The sequence below is a fragment of the Lepisma saccharinum genome, chromosome 6 (assembly GCF_977018435.1).
Source record: "Lepisma saccharinum chromosome 6, izLepSacc3.1, whole genome shotgun sequence".
NCBI classification, from domain to species: Eukaryota; Metazoa; Arthropoda; class Insecta; order Zygentoma; family Lepismatidae; genus Lepisma; species Lepisma saccharinum.
Genome location: NC_139234.1, coordinates 20,565,954 through 20,586,235, shown reverse-complemented (window position 1 = coordinate 20,586,235; position 20,282 = coordinate 20,565,954). Strand labels below are relative to the sequence as shown.

The following is a 20,282-nucleotide window of genomic DNA, read 5'->3' as shown; positions in this document are numbered from 1 at the left end:
ATTACAAGGCATTGACGCTACCACTGCGCCATGGGGGAGGCTTCAACGTGCTTTGTGTTTCACGAGGTTAGTTTCCAGATTGTTTTCGAATTTTCGTAGTGGTCTGACAATATACAATGTTGCAAACGGTTCTGGTTTCAAATCCCGGTTGCGTATTTACAAACCCTATAGTGCTGCAGAACCTCCGACAATACATATGTAGCTTCTGATTGGCTGTCATCTATTGTGCCTTCAAAGTAAATGGTGTTAGAAAAAACGCTATAGGGCAGGGTTCAGATTTACAGTGTACATTTCAGAGATCCATCCCAACAAGTCAACAGACCCTTTAAACTCAAGTTAATTTTTGATCACATTTTTTAAGTTTAATATTTTGAAAGACAGAATGGCAAAACTCTTCTTGAAGTGAATGAATGTTGCAATTACACCCATACCGTATATTTAACATATCACGTCCATGGTTTATTTAAACAGATGTTTTCAGTAAATTTCAACTTATTTCTTGTGCTATCAGTGGTTCCAGAACTTTTTCGTTTCGAGACGCCCTTAAAGTTTCAAGATTTTCCAGGGCTCGATGGCGCATACTTTGGGGACCACTGTACTATGCAATAAGCATAAGTTTTAAATTTAGTATGTGAGCAATTATGATTTCTCCATTATAATCTTAAGTTTCAATATTACTGTAGTAAGACATCTTATATACGGTAAACAATGTTGATAAATGTTTATATTTCTCCGATTTTTTTCCAAGTGTACAATACCTTTAATTATCTTTGTTTTTTCTATGTTCTCATTCTTACCCATTTAATCAGTCCCAACATTTCTATGAATTAATATTTTTCCGAGTCAATGGGAATACTACCATGACTACTGCTACTAATAATAATACGTAATACGTAGGGATGTGACGAAGCTTAAAATTTACCGATGTCGATGTACTCACCGATAATTTTTGGAACCGATTCCGATACATAAGATTATTAAACAGAAATGGGATGTTATTTTCAGCATGACAAAAATAAATTTGCTATGTACATTTCTATTGCATATCATCTGTATATACATATATATTCTCAAGAGATGCGAATGTACATTGTATCTACAAAATGTTATGTGAACCTTTAAGAAGAACATGGATTCTCAAGAGATTAAACATTAGTACACAAGCACAAGCAGTTCTTTGAAATGCAAAATGAATTCCTGTTCTGCCAGATTCAACTTCAGAAACACGAGATTTGGAAGCACTTCAAGAAGTAACCTACTTCTTCTCTTATCTGAAATCTGTTCAGCAACACTGAACACTCAATCACTGAATACTGATGCAGCAGGTATGCCCAAGTATTTTCTCAGGACTTGCTTCAGGTTTGAATATTCATTTTGGAATTTCCAATACAACAGCAGAACCTGGTTCAGCAATGTACTGTTTTATTTCCGATTTATAGTTAGGTTGATCCTCTGAATGAGAGTTTGCAATAATTTTATTACAAAAACTCTACAATAATAACGAATCATAACCAAATTTTCAATAAATCTTACAAAACTAGAATATAAAACTTATTAGAAGGTAAAAACTCTAGTATAATCTGTACCGGTTTAAATATCGGATTTTTGCCGATTCCGATACCGATGCCGATGTGTCAATTTCGGCCGATTTTCATACATCTGTAATCGGCTTCGGCACATCCCTAAATAATAGCAATAATAAGAGTTTATGCAATACCCTAAGCAAGGTTTTTTCCCTGCTGAGGTAAATCCATGGACAGGTAAAACTGTTGAAAAGTTTTCTGTTTGCTATTTCTTTTTTTCTAAGAGGGAGGAAAATTTGAATGAAAAAGGTAAATTCTTTACTTTTGATGGGGAATTTTTCTTCCTGGTTATGGCAACACTGTTTCATTTGTTACTAGAGGTGGTAGTGCCTAGGCGGGACTAGGACAGTCAAAACGGGATACTCTCTCTTTCGTCCTAGACTGGTGAACTATTAATGTAAGATGGTATTTGGAAACCAAAATTCTTTTTTTTCCGAGGCCTGGCCTTCGAGACTGTTATGCGAACGCGACAGGTGTTATAAGATGTCTTTCAAGTCTCGTCTCGTCTCTCCTCGATACGAGCCCTAGTCATTGCGTAGCCATGAGATGGCCGGTGAAGTTATAAACCTACTTGTGGCCCGGTCAACTCTCTGGCATTCCTAGAACCGAAGGTTTTTTGCCACAACAATGTAAGTTTACCACCTGTCCCTAGCCTGAGCAAGATCAATTCACTCATCATGACCAACCTTACCAGTTTCCTGTAGGTCCACCTTAATATTGTCGTTCCTTCTTCTTCTTGGCCTTCCCACAAGACTCTTACCGTCAGGTTAGGTCTTTGAACAGAAACCCCATAAACTTTTCTGTCCTCTCTCTCTCTCTAGCCTCCTTAAACCCGAAGATTTATGGCTGCAGCAACACAGGCCTTCCATCTGTCCCTATCTTGAGCAAGATCTATATATTCTTTTCCATCCCTACCGATTTCCTTTAGGTCCATCTCAACGTTGTCCTCCATCTTCGTCTTGGCCTTCCTACAGGTCTCTTACCATCAGGTTTCCCAACAAGAATCCCGTGAACTCCTCTTTCCTCTCCCATTCGTGCCACATGGTCTGCCCACCTAAGTCTTCTTGATTTAATTATTCTAATAATATCTGGACATGAATACAAATTATGTAGTTCTAAATTATGTAACCTTCTCCACTCACCTGTCCCCTCGTCCCTTTTAGGTCCAAATATTTTCCTAAGGATCTTATTTTCAAATACTCTCAATTTATGTTCCTCTTTCAATGTAAGGGACCAAGTTTCACACCCAATAATACCACAGGCAAAATTACGGTTTTGTATATTTTAACTTTTAGTTTCTAAGATATTAAATGTAATAATATCAGGTAATGACTATAGGTGGCGCAGGTTTGTATTACGTAACTTTCTCTACTCCCCTGCTGTTTCACTCTTTAGGTTCTATTATCTTTTTAAGATTTTATTCCCAAAAAACACTGTTAATGTATCTTCCTCTTTTATCTGTCTTGTTTCAATCTTTATATTCTTTTGTATTATACGAGATGATAAATGTTCATGAATAAAAAGTATCATGCGTTACCTGAATTAAGTCTGTTTTTAATGTCTTTAATATACTTTTACTTTCAACTTTATCTTAGGTACCTAGGTAGTTGAATTTAGAGACTGATTGAAATGACTTATCTTTAATTAAGTTTTGATTATTATCTTACACATATTAATTTTTATTATTACATTAATTATTCTGAGAGTTTTTGTTTGTGTCTGTGCTCGATAAAGTGCATATAATGGTTTAAAATATCCCTTGAGGCTATAAGAGGGGAACAAGAACTGTAGGCATATCAGATGTTGCATATTTAATATCAAGTCAACTAAACAATTATTAAGATTCTTAAATTATTAAATTTTTAACATCTTCGCCTTCTATTCAATGGGTCCCTGATTCGATACCCGGTGGAAGCACATAGTGGTTCTGGAACCCTTTTTAAATTGTAGTTCCAGTCCCGAATAGCCTTTCTGTGCATAATAACGTAACGCAACTCCCATGCTGCGTTTGGGATCGAACCAAGAACCTCTAGATTGAATTGGGTGATGCAGTTATTTCTCATTCATCTCTCAGATGGTTATCACTCGCTTGGCCTAAATGTGATAAATGCAAGAGGTTACCTTTAAAGGAATGGCGATAGAAATTAGCTTAGATTGGATATGGGTTTTATACTCTCCATGACTGAACCGATATGGATTGGTTAAGAAAGGATATTACTTGCCTTACAAATATATGGAGATTGTTCCTAGCTTGTCCTCTCAACTATCACTTGTCTGACCTCCCTGTCAAACATCGAATCTATCACACACCATCGTCCAATAATCGTTCTCCACTTTGCTCCTCTCTCACAATCCGCAGACCTTACTCTCTCTCCTATTCTCGCCAACTGATCACACCTCCTGACAATTCCAACACTCATGCCACATACGCCTTCCAAGTCAATCACCCGACCTTTGCCTGATTACTTATTCAGCATTCCTTTCTCTAATACCTGCTGTGCTAAGACTTTATACTTCTTGCCCAATACCTTGGGTACGATACGCTCCTCTACCCCCTAATGAAAATCTTTTGATTTTCACTTAAAGATGAAAGATTTAAAGTTGTATTCCATATCGATCCTTTCTATGGAGAGATTTTTTTTATTATAAAATATAGTCCCAAAATTATTGAATTAACATACCATAACCAAAAATATGTAATTTGATTAATATAGTTCTTGAAAAAGAAAAAGGAATGGAGAAAAATAACCAATAAATAAACAAAATAAATAAACAATACTTGTCAGCGTATGAAAGGTAAACACTGACATGTGAGTTTGTTATGCTGACTCATGCATGCAATGATTGTGAGTCTTACGTCACACACGTCACACACGTTGACGTTATGATTGTCCATGCCTAAAATATGTAAACACTAGTTAAAAGGTTTGTGGCACAGTAACACACTAACGAGATAGTATTTAATCAATCCTATAAACACTGACACTGCACAACACTGTTATGTATTTGGAAGTTAATATTTACAAAATCAGCAACATTTGTGATACTCATCCGAGTTACACTTGCACACATATTTTCGATGTAAAGTTCACCGTCTCTGACTTTAGTGCATCATGTAAATATCGCTGTCGTTTTTATTTATAATATATGTCAACTATCAAAGTAAATATTTAATTAGGAAACTTGAAGTTAATCAAAATATATACACTGTATCAGTAACTGTCCTTGAGTAATAATATATGTACATGAATTTATGTATTTGAAAATAAGAATATAATAGTGTTCAATAGATAAAATCACAGCACTAACATTTGTCCATAAAATAATCCTTGAGTTATCCTGATTCTCACAAAGAGTTCAAGTAAAATATCATAATTTTACTCTTGTTAACATCACTTAATAGTCTCTGCGTATAGCAATGAAGTTTCTTCTTGAACCAAACCACGTATATATGTATATATTAGTTCCTTGTGGCCGTGAAAAATGTTTTTCACTTTGATGCATTAACTTTGCAGCTACAAATATTGTCATTGAAGAAAAACGTATAGTAGAGAACTGCATATCGTCGAATTGTGAATGTGAAGTATTTAGTTGTATGTAAATATTCCTTCAAATCGATGTATGTATTATCAGCGTTGAATATCAGGTCTCACTACTACTTGACTTCAGTAGGAGTTAACTAGAATAGAATGAAGGAGATCCGTGTTAAACGATTTGGTGCTTATCAACTGATTTCGCTGAACTGCGTAATTAAAATTGATGAAAGGTCTAATTGTAATTCATGTTTCCACGTGTCGAAAAATTAAAAGAAAAATCTCAGGAATAAAAATCTTGAGAAATTCTCAAAAAAAAATCGTAGGACAAATAATTCCTCTGCGTTCTTCAGGTGTAATTCGTGTTGATTTCTTATTTCTCCAAGGTTTTAGCTGGTGACCATCTCTAGACGTTGACATCTGTGAAAAAGTTGAACTGAGGACTGTTAACATGGTTTCATAATATTGTTAAAATGTTCATTTCACCGTTAAAATTTGAATTATCTGTGAGGCAATTCAGGTAGGTTTTGGAAAGGAAATTTACTTCATATACTGAACAGGCATTTCCTCCTGATCGTTGGTGTAATGTTGTATGTGTGAGAGAACTTAATATATCGGTATGTGTAGAGGTTTTGTTGAGACAAGGGCGCCTCTAAGTCACCCTTATTTTAAGAAAGTAGTACTTGTAAGTATTACAAGTATGAAAATTCTTGTCGTTGAGGGTTGTTGTATTTGAGGAAATGGAATTTGAAAAGGAGTACCGATTCAGTCATAACATTTACTCTTACTATAAATTACCCAAATTCTAATTAATGCCATCCTTTACACACCAAATATAATTAGAATCTTGAGAAGAGAAAAATAAATAAATAAATATAACTACTAATAATTACTAAAAACAATTGAACTTTATATATGAATTGAACGTAATATTGTAAATACTCTTGAGAATGTTATGAGTGTATACTGTATACTACTGCAAAATTTAAATTACGTATAATTGATTTCTGAAAATATATGAATGCTTAAATTGACTGAAAATATTTACAAATAACAATTGAATTGAATGAAATACTTACCTAAAAAAATAATGTGTTGATCAATCGTCCTTCTGTTAGTATAATATTGATAAAATATCGTCATTGATAAAGATTAATTGTAAAATATCCTTTGCACTTGCTAATATTGTCCACATAAATTGAAATACATCAGATAATATTCTAAGAATCCGAAATTTCGTTGTCCATTATTGACTCTTTCTCCCCTAATGATATTGCAATCAGCCTAAGAATATTCAAGGAAAATAATATACAATTGTGTATACAAAAAAAAATATGGAGAGAAAAAAAAAATGAAAGTTGACAATTGGTAGTGTGTAACTATATGCATATGCACCTAACATTAAATGATATAAAAATGAAACGTTAATTCCAATGTAGATTCCAAATGTTGTCTCACAAAGAAATAGCGTTCTGAACAGACATAAAATTCCATGTTCCCTCGTATCTTTCGAGCTGATAATCTGAGTTGAAAGAATGCTCTGCCGGCAGTTTATTCAGTTCCCCGCTAATGTGGAATGTGAGATATCTGCTGTTTAATTTGCAACGTGTTGGTTACTACATGTCAAAAGAGAATTTTGCTCCTGCCGATGTAGGGAGATATCGTTGCCGCAAGAAATGAATAGAATGCCTAACTTGCATATTTCTTCAGTTGTTCGGTCTTTCTGAATGTAACTCAAGTTTCCCCATTGCTTAAAGAGGAAGGACATTTCCGTTGCACCCCGGTTGAACTTTATCCTTTTGCTGACGACAGATAATTTACCATGAAGACGTTCGAAGCTGATTTGCGATATCGTTTTCAGAATGTGAAATACATGTGAGGGAAATTTTATGGTAGTGGGATTTTACAATACGGGAAAATATCTTAGGAAGTACTCTAAGTAACTTGATTATAACATTCAATAATTGTAGAGTGATATTTGGAATGAAATATCCCAAATTAGATGGATCAATGTAATGTACGTGTTTAATGAAAGATACTTTACTTCTTCAAGACTGTCGTAAATATCAAAGAACTCAATATGTTTACTATTCTCTTCGTTATTATTATTATCTATATTATAATTCTTATTATCACAATTCTTATTTAGTTATTATTGATCTGTAACTTGTTTAATTGAATAATTTACTGGCTGTATGCCTAGTCAGCTCTTATTATAACTGTTCTAATTATTTAACGTTATTTAAATCTTATAAAACTGATAATCTCATATTTCTGTCATTTATTTAGTTATTAAAATTATAAATGTAATTATTACTTAAATTTAACGATTAAAATATTAAAATGTGTACTTGTTTAAACCCTATTTTGACTAACCACGCTAAATCATAGAGAATTTTAATTCTCATTTTCCTTACCGAATGTGCTTAACACATTTTATTCATAAAAAATACTAAAGTCTATTATTGACTTACACTATTTATCTTTTGTAGTTCACAAAATATTATTTCCATCAGTTCTCTGCAGGCCTACAAAAATCTGAGGAAAATTCCTTGCGCGCAATTTATATTCATCACCATTCCCTTTGTTCACTATCCGTGAATACAATAATATTAATTATTATTATTTTTGCGCGTTACTGTACTTGTTGTTCATTATTATGAAACCTCGATGACTACGATTTATAACTAATGATTTTAGTGTGGTAATAACTAGTTTTACACTGCCGTGCAATTATTAAGGGCTAAACAATAATATTTCACATAATTTTAGTGTTTGTTCGTTTAAAAACATATTTGCAAGATGTAAAATTTATTTAGTGCATCAGAGTACTGAAAAGGAAGTTACGTACAGGGTAAAAGGTATGTTCTCACTCATTCACTCCTGACTGTTCCTGTTCTTCAGTCTCATCATCACCATTTACATTCTCATCGCCGCTACCGTGTTCTGAAGCATAGTATTTTTTCAATCTCTGAACCGAAATTGAGTCCACGACTGTCTGTCCCCGTTTTGTCTTATATTCCACTTTGTAAACATTGGGATTTTCTTTTGCTATAATTTTACAAGGTCCTTTATATACTCCCGAAAAGCATTTAGCGGTGTGTACACGATGACTACCATCGTATACTAGAACCAATTCCCCTGGCGTAAATTCAATGGACTGATGACGTTTATCGTAGTACTTTTTTGCTTGTCGGTGCCGTTTCTGTAGAGACTCATAAGCTGCTTCTCGTGCTTTTTCGAGAATCTTGAATCTCATCTCGTTGTTTACATTCACACTGGGCGTTAAATGTAGTCCGCTCTCCCAGACTAATCTAGGCGTAAATCCATGAAGAAGAAAAAATGGACTGTTCTTCAAATTCTCCTGGTAATTAACATTGTACGACCACACGGCCGATTGCAAGTATAAAAGCCAGTCTGTGTGTTTTGAGTTCACGAAGTTTTTCATAAGTCCCTGTAAAATAGCATGTGATCGTTCCAATAATCCAATTAAATTGTGATTAGCTGCTGGAGCGAATTTAAGTTGGATTCCACATTTCTCCGATAGTTCTTTAAATAAACTAGCTGTGAATGAAGTACCGCGATCTGTATCTATATGAGAAGGACATCCAAAGCGTAAAATTACATTTTCAAAAAGGAAGTTAGCTGCTGTCTCACTTGAAGTATCTGCTACTGATTGAGCAATTAAAAATCGAGTACCATGATCGATTGCACTTAATATATATTTATGGCGAAGCAAACCACTTGGTGGATACGGTCCGCTAAAATCTAAAGCGATTCTATCGAATGGTTTCTGTGAGTTGAACGTTAAAAGTTCTCCATATGGCGCTCCTTTTATGCGCTTATTCTGCTGACAAATTACACACTCCTTGACCATTTTCTGAATATGGTTCTTCATGAATGGAAAGTAAATCCTATCCAACGCATTTTTGTATGTTTTAGTGAAGCCATAATGCGCTCCTCCAGCTGGTAGACTATGTAATGTCTCAATAACAGTGTTGCGAAGTGACTTCGGTATGCATAATAATTTCTTAGTCGTAGCTCCCAGTTTATGTTGTCTATAAAGAAGTCCATTTTCCATAACATAATAGCAAGCTTGCCTTTGCAGGGAGGGGTTGGGTGGGTTGTTGCCCCCCTCGTCTTCTTTTCCTTCCAAAATATTGATGATATTTCCAAAAAAAGAATCCTCTCGTTGGTGTATAGCAACATCAATTGTCTCATCTAACAATAATAATGTATGTGGCTCTGGAAGCTCCTCGTCTTCTCCCTGTGGATCATGTTCTGTTTCTCTGCTGATAGCATCCGTCATATTTTGTGTAGTTTTGCAGTGAATTGGCGTAAAATCGAACTCGGCCATCAACGTGTACCATCTAAATAATTTGTTTGAAAGTTGCGTTGAGGAGCGAATGAATGTGATTGCTTGGTTGTCGGTAAATAATTCGAAATGTCTCCCAAGTAAAAAGAATCTGAATGACTTAAATGCGTATATGATTGCCAACAATTCTTGCTCGATGGTTGAAAGTCGAGTTTCATGGTCTTTTAAAACTCTACTGCAGTAGGAAATAGGCTGAAAATCACCGTTCGCATTCGGTTGTAAAATCACCGCGCCAATAGCCTTACTGCTTGCATCCGTATATACCCTTACTTCTTTTGATGGATCATATGCCATTAATACAGGAGCTGTAAGTAAAGCTTCTTTCAACCTCTCAAACGCAGTTTGCTGTTCTTCCCCCCAGAGAAATTTCTTCTTTTTTCCTATCAATTTTTGCAAGGGAAGTGCCATCTCGGAATATGATTTTAAAAACTTCCTGACATAAGATGTTAATCCGAGAAATGTGCGAACTTGTTTCACAGTTGTCGGTGTCTTATATTTCTTGATAGAATCAATGATTTTGTCATTGATCCGATAGCCAAATTTTGAAATTTTATGTCCTAAAGCAATAACCTCAGTGTAGCCGAAGTGACATTTTTCTATCGCAAGTTTTAATCCCGCAGCCTGTAAACATTGTAACATTTTCTCCAGAGTTACGAGCATTTCTTCAAAGGTATTTCCAAAGCAAAATAAATCATCCACATAATGGGCAAAGTGATTGGGATCCAAATTTGAGCACGCTAGGTGAATGCAACGAGTCATGGCACTTGATGAACTGACGTGGCCCTGTGGCACGACGTTCATTTGATACTGTGACATTCCTGGTATTGTAAATGCTGTATATTTCTTACTGTCCTCGGTGAGAGGAATATTAAAGAATCCGCTCTTCAAGTCTGCCGTACAGTAATATTTCTTGCCCCCCATATTGTATAATATTTCATTGATGTTATTCACACCCAGAGCGTCAAATACAGACGAAACATTCAATCTGCGATAATCCTGGCATAATCTATAACCCCCCTTTGCCTTCTTTACAAGGATAACTGGAGAGTTAAAGGGTGATTGTGTAGGTGAAATAACACCTTGCTTTAATAAAGTCTCAATCTGATCTTTAATTTCATCACGAAGGTGAACTGGAATCGGGTAGGATTTTAAGTGAAATTCTGTGTCATCTTTTAGTTGAATTCTATGTTTATAATTCGTGGCTCTACCTATATCATCCTTTGACCACGCAAAAACATGTGGATATTTCATTAAAACAGCCAAAAGTTGCTCTTTTTGCTGAGGTTCTAAATTCGGATTCACATCAAACCGACTAGGGTCCGCCCGTGCGTCACTGACGTTCCCTGACTCTTCCGTCGCAAAAACCTGTGCCTGTTCACCAATTTCATCCTTATTCTCATCATTATTGTTACTCATGATTGGCCTATCCCATGTTTCAGCTTTCCCGATAATAGTGCCTTTCTTAATTGTAACATTATAATTTAAAGGATTTGTGATCCAAATGAGATTCGAATCCGGATTAATAATTGCTCTGGCAACCATCAATCCCGTTTTCTCTTGAAACTGTAGGTCCGGTTCCAAGAGTGTCCTATCTTTGTCATATGAATTAGCCAATTTCAATGGAACGCACAAATGCGTCCTGGGTTTCACTTTTATCTTTTTAGCAGCTACAAATTCTGGTTGCAAAACATGATGTAACAAATGGGAAACTTTGATTGACACGTCAAAGGCTTTCTTATTCTCATTTTTAATTTGGTTTCTAGGAGGTGTGCCGAATCTATGCAATGTAAGCTTATTTTCCTCAAAATCTAACTTAGCCTTTTGTCCCTTCAAAAAATCATTTCCTAATATAGTAATTTGATTAAAATCCTTAACAATTCTAAATGGATGAACAAATGTTTGGTTATGTATAGAAAATGGTAGTAACACAATTTCCTTAACCGTCAGTTGACTATTAGTGACCCCTCTAATCGCAGTATTTATATTAAATCGCTTGGCATTGACCGGTATGTTCTTATCTCCCGTAACCGAAATTTGACTTCCACTATCCAGGATGAACTGTCTAATTTCCCCATCTACTTCCACATTGATGTAAATCAGATCTTCAGAAGGAAAAGTAGAGACTGTTAGAGTTTTTCCCGAAAGCCTTGCACCTAGGTCCCCGTCATTTGCAGGTCTTACTCGTTTAAAATTGCTTCTGTTCCGACAAAAAGTAGAATGATTTGTATTTACAACCTGATTAGCATGGTTATTTGGATCTTCGCGTCCCTGTTGTTGCTCCAAAAATGTTCGCGGCGATGAAGATGAAAAATGCGAGCTCTGAAATCGAGGGTTACCGCCATTGCGGCATCGCCCCCTATGCGAGCTTTGCGACTGTGTGTCGAGATTATTATTGTGGTTGTTATGCCAAGTATTTCTATTCTGAGCTCTATGATTACTATTATGATAATAGGTTCTCCTATTGTTTCTATCTCTATGTTCATTTTCTCTAACTGTATATGAGAATGATGACTCAGTGAATGAATGTTTTTTCCGATGTTCTGCAAGTGCATTTACTTTAGCCTCAAGATTCTGAAATTGCGAAACTAAATCTGACTCATGGAGTCCCATGTTCGACTGTAATTGATCAAGGTCTTGTTGCAGTGCATTTAATCTTTCCTCGATCTCCCGATTAGCCTGAGAATAACTTATGTCAACATGACCATTGACCGTGCGCTGCAACGTGATAGCTTGCTGAGTCGGCATGTAGGCTCGACTCGATTCAGAATACGACAGAGCTTTCATTGTCTCACATTCAGTTTCTAGAATTTTACGTTTTTGCACAAGATATTTGAATTGTTCAACATTTTTCAGGTCTCGTAACATTTCATGCACTGAATCATATTCCCTGTTATAAACTTCTTTCATAAAGTTAGGTTGTAAACCCCCGCTTATTTGCTAAATTTGCTCACTAATGTCCATGGCAGGATCTAATTTTAATAACAATAACTGTTTTTCTCTCACATATTTTGAAACAGGTTCATTTTCCTGATGGAAGCGTAATCTGATTTGTTCCTCTAATTGAAAAGTGTCCCCCGGTTCCGTAAATTCTTCCACAATTTTAGTTTTTAAAGTTACAAAATCTATATCCTGTGCTTCCTGAGTTCGACTCCAAGTATTGAACCATTCCAATGCTGAATCACTCAAAAATGCCGGTAGCATTTGCCTTTTCTTTAAGTCATTCCACTCATTAAGAATAGCTAAACTTTCAAATTTGTCAATGAATTTTAATACATCCTCGTGAATGTTACCTTGAAACTGGATAGTTTCGAGAATATCGGGGTAGATAAATCTAGATTGCGCCATGATTCTATGATTAGCCTATGCGCAGGAAAAATGCTGGATTAGCTTAAAATTAGCACTAAGTTGCTTGTTTTCTTGTCTCATCCCCCCGTGGCTTTGACAGGACATTATCAGCAATTCAATTGTTTACTCTCCCGGAAATTTGATAAGTTAGGTTCAACAATCGCGTAACAGAGTGACGACAGTACCGAACACATCTTTAAAATATTTAACCAACCTTTATGCAACATCCTAATGTTAATTCCCATTTTTCCACAAACCAATCGCCGAATAACCTAGTTGAAACTCTACCCTTATATATTTGCGCCTTACTGCGTAGCATATTGCTAGGCCTACCTTTTGCTTTCTTTTCTTGATATTTGGTAATAATTGATAATTAACACAACGTGAAGCGCTAACAAGTGAAAATTCCGGCGCCATATCGCACGTACGTAATTTGAAAAGCTAGAAGGCTCTATTATTTTCATCATATTTCGGGATGAAATAGATGAAAATCGAAGTATTTCACGTACTGCAGTGTTTTCTCATCGCATTTGCAAAAAAATGGATGAGAAGCCCTAAGCAGCCTCCACCACGTAACGCAACTCCCATGCTGCGTTTGGGATCGAACCAAGAACCTCTAGATTGAATTGGGTGATGCAGTTATTTCTCATTCATCTCTCAGATGGTTATCACTCGCTTGGCCTAAATGTGATAAATGCAAGAGGTTACCTTTAAAGGAATGGCGATAGAAATTAGCTTAGATTGGATATGGGTTTTATACTCTCCATGACTGAACCGATATGGATTGGTCAAGAAAGGATATTACTTGCCTTACAAATATATGGAGATTGTTCCTAGCTTGTCCTCTCAACTATCACTTGTCTGACCTCCCTGTCAAACATCGAATCTATCACACACCATCGTCCAATAATCGTTCTCCACTTTGCTCCTCTCTCACAATCCGCAGACCTTACTCTCTCTCCTATTCTCGCCAACTGATCACACCTCCTGACAATTCCAACACTCATGCCACATACGCCTTCCAAGTCAATCACCCGACCTTTGCCTGATTACTTATTCAGCATTCCTTTCTCTAATACCTGCTGTGCTAAGACTTTATACTTCTTGCCCAATACCTTGGGTACGATACGATAATAACCCGTGGCTCGACAGCCCTTGAAGGACCTAGACCGATCTCCCTCCCACAGAGGTGTGGAGTTATTCAAGCACATCGAACCCCCAGCCTTTTTATGAGGTATCCGTGACCGAGTTACGCTACTCGCTCTTAGCTCCCCAATTTGCTCACGGGTGGGTTGCCACCGGTCCTATACACAGGCCGAGAACCCATAGACTGAATCCAGGTGGACTCGAACCCATGCCGTCCGCAGTCGGAGCCCAAAGCACAGCACCGAAGTTAATTCGATTTAGGGAGGTTGCAGGTTTGAATCCTGCTGGGCAGTGTCGTGTGCGAGTTCCTTTGTACAGTTTCTTCAGTTGCACCACACTGGGATAATGGAAGTCTTTCAAGTTGTGTATTAAATCCCGAATCTGGCGACAGGATCAGTACCTGCTACAGTGCATCATTGTACTACAAAATAGCCCAAAAAAACATTGATTAAACTTCTCGGGTGCTGTTCGTTTCTTGACCTGACACCGAGTGAAACTTTCTGCTGGTGTTCGTGAAGAAGGCATTTCGAACCGTTGTCTGCATGGAGCACATGTGTCAACAGAAAGCGTCGCGGTTTTCCTCAATCGAACACAGGATTAATTGCAAGCACGAAGATGCAGAACGAAGGTAAATGTTTTCACAGTCGAGGAACATGGAAACTGGAATGCACTTTGCGCCCTCTCAGGTGCTTAGGGTATTGTTTCACGAGCTCTTCCATAGCAACGTGTGAGAGTAGCATATGCGAAGTGATTAGTGCAAGAGAAGCTAGGATATGGTGTCAAAGTCTTCTGCTTGCTGTAGTCTCCCTCGACCAGGTAAGTTGATAATTTTACCAGAATTAGTTTCTGCAGTACTGTGCTCTCAGCTGCTTTTCTGAAGCGTGTCTACTGGACTGGTAACTTGTTTGATCCCAGAAATTATGCAGAATTTATCGGCACCGCGAGTTTTTTACACACTCCTGAAAAGTAGCAATGCTAAGAGCTTATGCAAATGCAAGGAAACATTCATAAACATGTGTGTTCATCAGAGCCACAAGAAATAAGTCTCTTGCTATTGTTGAGAATGCCAGAGATGTAGGGAAGAGATAGTGTCCAAGGAACTAGGTCTCGTTCAAGATTTTGGTTTGATATCTTGGAAAATTGATCTAACCCAAAGTTACTCATACTTACTATGCCACTTCTTCAGATATACCAAACCCATGTCTACCTTATACATTTTGTTTCGATTCATTGAGGATAAAATTCCGATTCCGTCTAAATAAGTTTAGACGTCACAAATATGTATACAGTCTTTGTATCTTCGTTATTATCTCTCTTTTGGCTAATCGCGACGATGAGGATGAATAATTTAGATTTAGGAAAGTTTGTACATTTTATCCAAACTTCCGTCACTTTTCAAGGTTTTTGAAAATTTGAAACTGTATACCTTTTTGTGGGCGTGTAAGGTGTGACCTTCTGTTAAGACACCCAAAATGCATCCTTGCTTCCCCGTAGTAAACCCGATAACTGCATATTGCAGGCCAACGAAGCGTTGCTGTCTAGACCTACGGCAAGTATAATCCTCTGCAGGACTGTGGTGTCCTGTGTTTTGTCCTTATTTATATGCCGAGTGTTCCTTTACAGTGTCAGCTTTTAACATGGGTAAGGAAAGTTTACTCCTCAGAGACAAGTGTTGATGTTAGTTACGGTAATGGGCTTGGCCCCGTATAAGGTGACGGTTACAAAAGAAACAAGGTGTAGCAACAATTAAATTTATTTCAATCGAATCATACATTGTTGAATGTACAAAATTATCACTGGTCAGAACAAAGGTACTTCAATAGGACTGTGGTACGTTGAACCCCTCCCCCCCTCTCCCGCCGGGCCCTAATCGCCGTTACTGTAAGGACGACAAAATTTCTGTTCGTATGGCCCTTCTGCTTTCTGAGAGAGACCATCGATGAAAGTGCGCATGCGCAGACTGGGCGAGTCCACTTGCAAAGTAGGGATGGAAGGGATAATAGAAACAGGTTCTGCTGCTGAAGTAGCGTTGACTTTTCACACACACTAACGTCGCCGGCAAAATACATTAAGAGGAGATATTACGAGCTGTAATAGGCATCCCAAACCTAACAAAGCCAGCGATAATAAACCAAGTGGCTTCTGTTTTCTCCTTATTGTCCTTTGTAGCTGTATATTCTGCATGGAAGTTTTATTTTTGAAATGAAAGGAGTGTCGTTTGTCAAGTTTACGTGAAGTTTCTTTCTTTGTATTCGCAGAACCGAAGAAAAGGCGGTTCCACCCTTTCCGTGGCCTTCGCCGGATCTTCCGGCGGAAAGTTCGCCACGCCGACAGCGCCCCGGAAGAAGACCCCGGGATAGATCCAGCGACCGCCGCTGCATTGGACACGCACTTCAGTCGCTCCACCAGCGAGCTACTTGGTGGCGAGGAGCCAGTCAGGAGGAGGTACGTGGTTAAGTAGATGCTTGCAAACTTATTATAACTTATGATATTGGAACGGACTTATATGCACTAAACGGTGGTAAGTATTAGGAATGGACGATATCGGAAATTTTATATCGCCATATAGGCCTATTGTCAAGAAAATATCGTAACACGATACGATATTTTTCCGTATTGTGATATCGGCTATATATATCGCCAAATATCGTAACGATATATCGCTGACACGATATATATCGCCAAGATATCGCGACGATATATCGCAGACACAATATATATCGTCAAATATATAGCCAACACGATATACAAGCTGACGCAAAACTGTTTCAACAACGCTTGGGTGCTGGTAGATATCATAAAAACAAGTAACTTTTCCCTATAAAGTTTACCTAGAAAACGCTTAGTTTCCGAGCTACAGTATAAGCGCTTAAAATCTATCCTGTACTTATGCAACCCAACACAGCAAACGCTTGCTCTGACATAACTACCAGGGGCGCGTGGCAGGATTGCAACTAGCATTCCTCGTTAAGAGAGACGACTTGAAAACAACAACTTGGGAGTCTTGCCTGAGCAAAATCCAAAACATTAATGATCCTTGCGATGTTGTAAGCCAAGACAAATAATGGACGGCCTTCCCGATGGCGCCGTGGTAGCGTCATCGTCTTGTAATCAAGGGGTCCCGGGTTCGATACCCGGTGGAGGCACATAGTGGTTCGGATCCCTCTTTAAACTGTAGGTCCAGTCCCGATTAGCCTTACTATGCATAAAGTGGACTTAAAACACCAAATCAACCAACCAACCAACAAATAATGGACGGACTGAAATTCAAGATTACTCATTCTAAAATATCTCCATGATTGATTGATTTGTTTATTTTAATTCGCTTTTCTGCCACTATATATATATATATATCGCCAAAATATCGTGACGATATATCGTCTAGTTAATATCGCCTGGATGATATTTTTTCAGTATGGCGATATATCGTCTGGACGATGTTATCTCCCAACACTACTAGGTATGTAAATATTTATTTATCCTAATTGAAATATGCAATTAAATATGGACTTAACAAGTGTGAAAAAAGGGCAAGGGTATCAGGGGTATAATGTCAACCTTCCTTCCACGTAGTACACCCTGCACTGCATTTTGCAGACTGGCGAGGCTCTGGCGTCTGAACTCACGGTCAGTATAATCCTCCGTTGTGTACTGTCCTTATGTGCTTGTGATCATCCATTTGTTCATCTCATTTTATCACCATTCATCCTCATCTTCCCGATTAAACTAAGTTGCAGAAAAGGGAAGTAAAATGAACTAAATCAATCAATTGTTAAAAAGGGCAATTTTCATTAAGCAAGCGGCTCACTTAGCTAAATAAATGCATATTGCTTACATTGTCAGCCAGTACAAAGTTGGAAGGGGCCACTCTCTTTCTGAAGAAGTACAACTTCTCTCCACGTAGAACCACCAAGACATTTGAAACCCTGACGTGGGAGCAGTGGCGCTAGTGTCGCTAGTTCAAGTTACGGGGAAGCCTGTAGTTCGCATATTTTCCGAGTTTCAGAAAGCTTGGTGAATGCGTCCGGACTCAGCCAGACCGTGTTGACCTGTCCATGTGTTTTCACCAATTCCATCTTATCACTTTCCTCATCTTCACGATTAGCTAAAAGAGGCAGAATAGTGAAGTAAAATAGAACAAAACAATTAATCAAACCTTACTGCTCCCAAGAAAACAAGAAAAAATTGATAAATAAATTATATTTTATCCCAAGACATTTTATGTGGAATTTATAATATAATAAATATGTCTCAGAAAATATTCCCACCCCCTTTCAACTATCCGTTCTTTTGTCAGCGTCGCTGTGCTGTACGATGACATGAAAGATGGATGGCAAAAAAGTGAAGGAAGAAACCTGATAAAGAGCTAGAAAAGGCCGATGTATATAAGAAAGACGATCGAAACTAGAGAGAAAGAAGGTTTCGAAAAGCACAGAGGGAATATGAATATTGTGTAACATTTGATTAGAATGAAGACTTATTTTCTCCCCGCCTCTTCCTCAGGACCTCTTGCAGGTTATCATTTTAAGTCCAGAGATGGCAGCACAATAGTTTTTTGTACGTGAGCCATCACATTAACCATAAAAATCTGGCAAGGTAATTATTCAGTGATTAAGTAAGCATTTAAACATTCAGTTCTAAAACTTCTGAGAAAGAAACACGACTAGAGGTTTAACTTACCAACATGAATGCACAGTATCTCAATATGCCACAGGTAAAAGTGGTAAATTAATTATTTTCATCATTATCTGCCCACGGAAGTATTGTGAAGTTCAATCACTAATTCTGCATACTTTATAATGGCATAGGGAAGACCTAACGTTCGTCAACAATCAAATCTAATACCACGTCAGGGGCAGAGAATTTTCACCCATTACGAAGGCAAAGTTGTTTCCAGTACAGGGTGCTCTGAAAGTAGTGTTGCCAATTAAAATATTGTGCAGTTATCCCCGCATTCTGAACTGGGGGATGGAAATCAACGAATTGGTGATTGGTTCGGTTGTGTCACTTTTAGCTAATGCCGACCAGGATGAAAGGTGATTGGATGAAATGAATGAGAGGGCAAACGTACATCAACACGACACAGAATCCACAAGGATTATACTCGTTGTGGTTCAAGGTTCCAGAGCTTTGTTAGCCTGTAATAATGTAGACCAATGCCTACACTGGGAAGAAGACGTATGATAAAGAACACATGGCGAAATATGATCTAACAATTGTAAAGAACATATGATGTAATTCCCCACATAAATATATGCGAGAGTGGGCAGCTCAGGATTTTGTTAGTCTAGGACCCTGAATATATAAATCCTGCCCTTGTTATTGTTGTTATAATAATCAGTGCTTTTTTCCTAGGAAGAAAGTTTCCGGTACTCTTGAAGTTGTGTTCGCTTGAACCATTTGGGATAACAAAATATGCGTGTTTCTCCTCCCTCCCTCCACTTTATTTGCAACTCTTTTGTTTTCCTTCCCATTTTCTGTCTGTTTCTTCTTTATTCTTTCTCTCTATTAATGATCTGTTATTCCTCTTCTTTCTCTGTCTGCCTGTTTTTCTTCTAAATTTCTTTCCTTCTCTCTCGCTTCTCTATTTATTTTCTTCTTTATGTATAAACAAAACGTTACTAGTTTTTATTCTCACCTATAAAAAGGTGCCGGTACCGCCAGAAAAAAAAACACTGACAATAATAATAATAATAATAATAATAATAACAATACTGGTGTGTACTGTGAACGGAGAGTTGAGTGTCTCGGGCTGGTCCTTAAACCTATTGCAGCAACAACTTTGTTAAAAAATTCCTCATCTGAATATACAACGTAAATTTGAAAGATTAGATCTGTTTTGAATTGCACGCAGCGCCCTCAGGGAAATTCTCATGTTGATTTCTTTCCACGCTGTTTGGATATTTGTAATTTCTTATCCTATTTTCTACTGCAAATAGGTAGCCTATTTGGCTCGAAGAAGCGAGAGACATCGAGTTAATTTAATATTGAAACAGGGCAAAGCCAACAGAGCCTGTAGCAAGAGTAGGGAGATGTGATTCGCTCCTTAGGAATGACTCCCTTTTCCTGTTTAGAAGGTTGGAGTGATTCGAACGTGTCATATGGCGCAGTTTTGAGAAGTGAAAGTCGTTTTATCGCATTTGGCCTGACTCAGAACGTGACAGAGAAACCAGTGTGGCTTACCATTCCCGGAGGCTGATAAATTTGAATGTTTTGCTTTCGGCATAATCATAGAAGTGTGCGTCACCTGATAAAATAAGCAAGTATACACATTCATCCTTCGTACATTCCAAATTTTCA

General features: G+C 37.5%; 1 protein-coding gene across 2 annotated transcripts in view; it reads left to right on the top strand.

Annotated features, from left to right (window-relative positions):
* Window positions 1–20,282, top strand: part of LOC145988615 (uncharacterized) — a 627,408-nt gene that overhangs the window by 388,869 nt on the left and 218,257 nt on the right. For both annotated transcript variants that reach the window (XM_083123628.1, XM_083123627.1), the window contains exon 6: window positions 16,241–16,427. In XM_083123628.1, coding sequence (XP_082979754.1) covers window positions 16,241–16,427 — 187 coding nt within the window. The remainder of the gene's footprint in view (window positions 1–16,240; window positions 16,428–20,282) is intronic.